The sequence below is a fragment of the Parasteatoda tepidariorum genome, chromosome 3 (assembly GCF_982258835.1).
Source record: "Parasteatoda tepidariorum strain Cologne lab strain chromosome 3, Ptep-v5.0, whole genome shotgun sequence".
In the NCBI taxonomy this organism is placed as follows: Eukaryota; Metazoa; Arthropoda; class Arachnida; order Araneae; family Theridiidae; genus Parasteatoda; species Parasteatoda tepidariorum.
In genome coordinates, this window is record NC_141757.1 from 36595253 (window position 1) to 36598739 (window position 3487).

The 3487-nt window shown below is 29.8% G+C and overlaps 1 protein-coding gene across 1 annotated transcript; it reads left to right on the top strand.

Annotated features, from left to right (window-relative positions):
• The first annotated feature begins 2811 nt into the window (after window positions 1-2811).
• Window positions 2812-3228, top strand: LOC147813740 (uncharacterized). Its single transcript, XM_087160070.1, has one exon. It carries the CDS (start codon window positions 2812-2814, stop codon window positions 3226-3228), a length of 417 nt encoding a protein of 138 aa, XP_087016196.1.
• Window positions 3229-3487: the final 259 nt, after the last annotated feature.

The window sequence follows — 3487 nt, forward strand, 5'->3', positions numbered from 1 at the left end:
TTGCTTTATTTCTAATTTGATACTTCTTTTTCTTGAATATCTAAAATATAAATTTTGTTGGTTCTCTTTTGAAATTAAATAGTTTTTTACAAGTCAAATAATAACAAATATTTTTTTATGAGAGTTGAAAATGTTTTTTATTATTATTATTTTCCACCTTTTTGAAATAATATAGATTTATTACTTTTATAAATTAACACCACATATTACATTTTATGGTGATAAAAGTGTGCAATGCACAAATCGGTCAAATAGTTTTTGTTACAGTCTGTATCTGTATTAAATATACTACTTTTTTTAAAATTGGAAACTCAGAAACTACTTGACTGTTTGTTTTCAAATGTTGTATTTTGCCTCATAAAATTCTTCATTCTTCAATAAAAATTTAAATTTGTATGCCCTACAATTAAAAATTTTTTTAACTACTAATGCAAAAAATATAATAAAATTAATTTTAAAAAATTTGCATGTAATTATTTTTAATTTAACAAATTTTATAAATTTTTGTAAAAATATTTAAATTTCCTTTAATAGTTTTCAAACTATGGCAAATTACGCAAAAAATTAAATTGACTTTAATAGGTCCAAGCTTTCAACTGCTCTCCTAGTCCAACAATGGGACCATACTTCCCACATTGTGGCTACCCTCTTTATTTTAAGTGTCAAGAATCCAAATTTGTTGAAAAGAATGTATGTTTATTGAGACACTTTTTGTGTCTGATTTTGTAACTTAATGTTTCATCTGCAATAATTAATGAGCATATTTAAAGTAAGGCTCTTAAACCATTAAGATTGAGTCTTAATACATGAAAATCCAATAGTTAAGGTCCCTTTCCCTTTTTGCAGTTTGGATAATTAATTTTGTTACAATCAGTATTTATACCCTCATGTTACTTTTCTCATAATCAGGTTAGAATATAAAAGTTAAAAAAATATGAAAATAATTCTTAAATTCATAATAGATTTTTCACTTTTTAGTTCTAATTATTGTTCTAAGATTTGGATGATTTTGCTGTGATTGAAATTACAAAAAAAAAATTTTATAAAATGATCAGAAATATACCATCCCCATGTTCTTAAAAAACAAAGAAAAACAAAAGTTTCCAGAAACTAAGATTTATGATAAAAAAAATTCTAAGCTTTTGTTTTGTATTTTAATTCTGAGTCCAACTAAAAAATTTATTTTAAATAGATCAGTTATCCTCTAGAATTACTAAGTGAGATGCTAAATGAGAAAGTATTTTGAAAATTGTAAAAGTGATATAGTAATTACAGAAAAGTACTTAGTCCTATGTTTAATCTATCTGTACCACAAGAACTCTGGAATCCAACCTTCAAAACTGCTCTAGACCTGAGCATATCTATTTTTAATGAAGGTCCATTGATGAAATTGCATGGATTTGTTTTATTTTATAACCGTCGTTAAACGGCCGACGTAATTTTGGGTTTACGACTACTAATGTTCAACTCTGTAGCCTTCTAATTTTGAACCCAATCCAGAAAACAAGGGAGAAAGTTTTGGGAGAAGTTTACCTTTGTGAAAGACTTTTTGATAGAACTAACCCACATTTGTGTTACATGGAGAAAACCTTCCATGGTTAGCCTGATGTCAAGGGGACTGTAATCCATGATCTGTCTACCCCTGAGGATATTTTACGTCAGCACTGTGATCGGTGCTAGCCGGGTGCGAAATTTGTATCGACCAGTCATCGCTGGGATTCGAACCAGGTGCACCTCATTGGAAGGCAAACGTGGGTAAGTTTACAGTTAGCAAGAAAAAAGTATAATGGTGTATAATAATTTTCTTAATCTTACTGTTCATTTATATTTTTCTATACTTCTTAATTTTTAAATTTTATGTGCTACTGAAGCTTTTTTTTTTGTTGTATTTTTTGTGTGGCTACCCTGTTTTATTTAAAACACTAATGCTCATTTAGATATGTTTTCCTCAAGCCGATAAATTTTCTTTTTTGCATCGGCTACAACTATTTGAAATATCCAGCGAGTGAAAAATTATAAGCATGAAACGGGAAACGTCTAATATGCCTTTCAAATATGTGTGTAAACTGTTTCCATTTAGATATTTCCTGTGTGAACGATAAAATGCTGAAACAAACCGAGGGAAGTTAGGCAAAAGTGAAATGTTAAAAGAAAACAGTTTACCTAAACAAACTTTTCTATATTTTTGTTTTATACTCATTAATTTATGCAAGGAGTTTAATAGTTTAGAGTTATATTTTGGTTATACCGATGCTTAATATCTAACGCAGGAGAGAGTTGCATTTTGTCAATGGAGATCAGCCGGAAATATGCAGCATATCAAGTCAACCTAAATTTTATTAATGAGCTTTTTTGTTTTCCTTTTATTCATTTTCTAAGTTTAGAGTAAAAGATTTATAACTGTTGTCTTCAAATACTGAAACTTATAATATTTGTATGTAAAGAAATTCTATAGAATATTTGTTTCAAATGAAATTTCCATGCTCACTTGAGGCCGCAGCCTGCAGAATGCATCTTGTAATCAACCAGGACAAAACTAAGTATATGACCTGTACCAATTATACCTGCCCTTATCTTGTAATTGGGGATTATAAATTTGAAACCGTGAACAATTTTAAATACTTGGGATCTGAAGTCAATAGTCTTAACGACATCCTGCCTGAGATCCGTAGTAGAGTCACAGCAGCTAATTGATGTTTTTTCGGCCTTAAAAAGTATCTGAAATCTAACTTCATCAGCAGAAAAACAAAGATTCTGATATACAAAAGTTTGATAAGACCCATTCTTACTTACTCTACTGAGACTTGGACAATGACAGAAAAAGTAAAGCACATTATTTCTGTGTTTGAAAGAAAAATTTTTAGAAGCATATTTGGTGGCCTTAAATGTAACAATATCTGGAGAAGAAGAACTAACTCCGAACTTTACATACTATTTAAAGAACCAGGCATAGTCAAATATATTGCAATTCAGAGAATCAAATGGGCAGGACACCTATCAAGAATGGATAATAACCGATCTTCAAAAGATCTTACAAAAAAGATCTTCTCTGAAAGACCATTAGGCACTCGAAAAAGAGGAAGACCTAGACTTAGATGGCTCGACTGCCTCGAAAGTGATTTAAATATTCTAAAAGTCACAAATTGGATGTCTATGGCCAAGTGTAGAAGAGCCTGGAGTTCAACTCTGCGGAAGGCAAGGGCCCATCCTAGGCTGTCAAGCCAATGAAGAAGAAGAAATTTCCATGCACATTAAACTTTACATCGATCATTCTTTAAAAATTTCAAAGTTTGGTCTGCAGGTACTTTATTTCTTGAACTATTAACTCGTTTTATTGTATAAGTATCAATCATTCATTCCTCATGTGTAAAAATGAGGAAATAGTTTCTTCCATGAACTATTTAATTAAAAAATCATTAAGCTTAGTTACATTCTCAAATACTAAATATTATTGGAAACACATTTTTATCAATTTAACAAAAGAAAA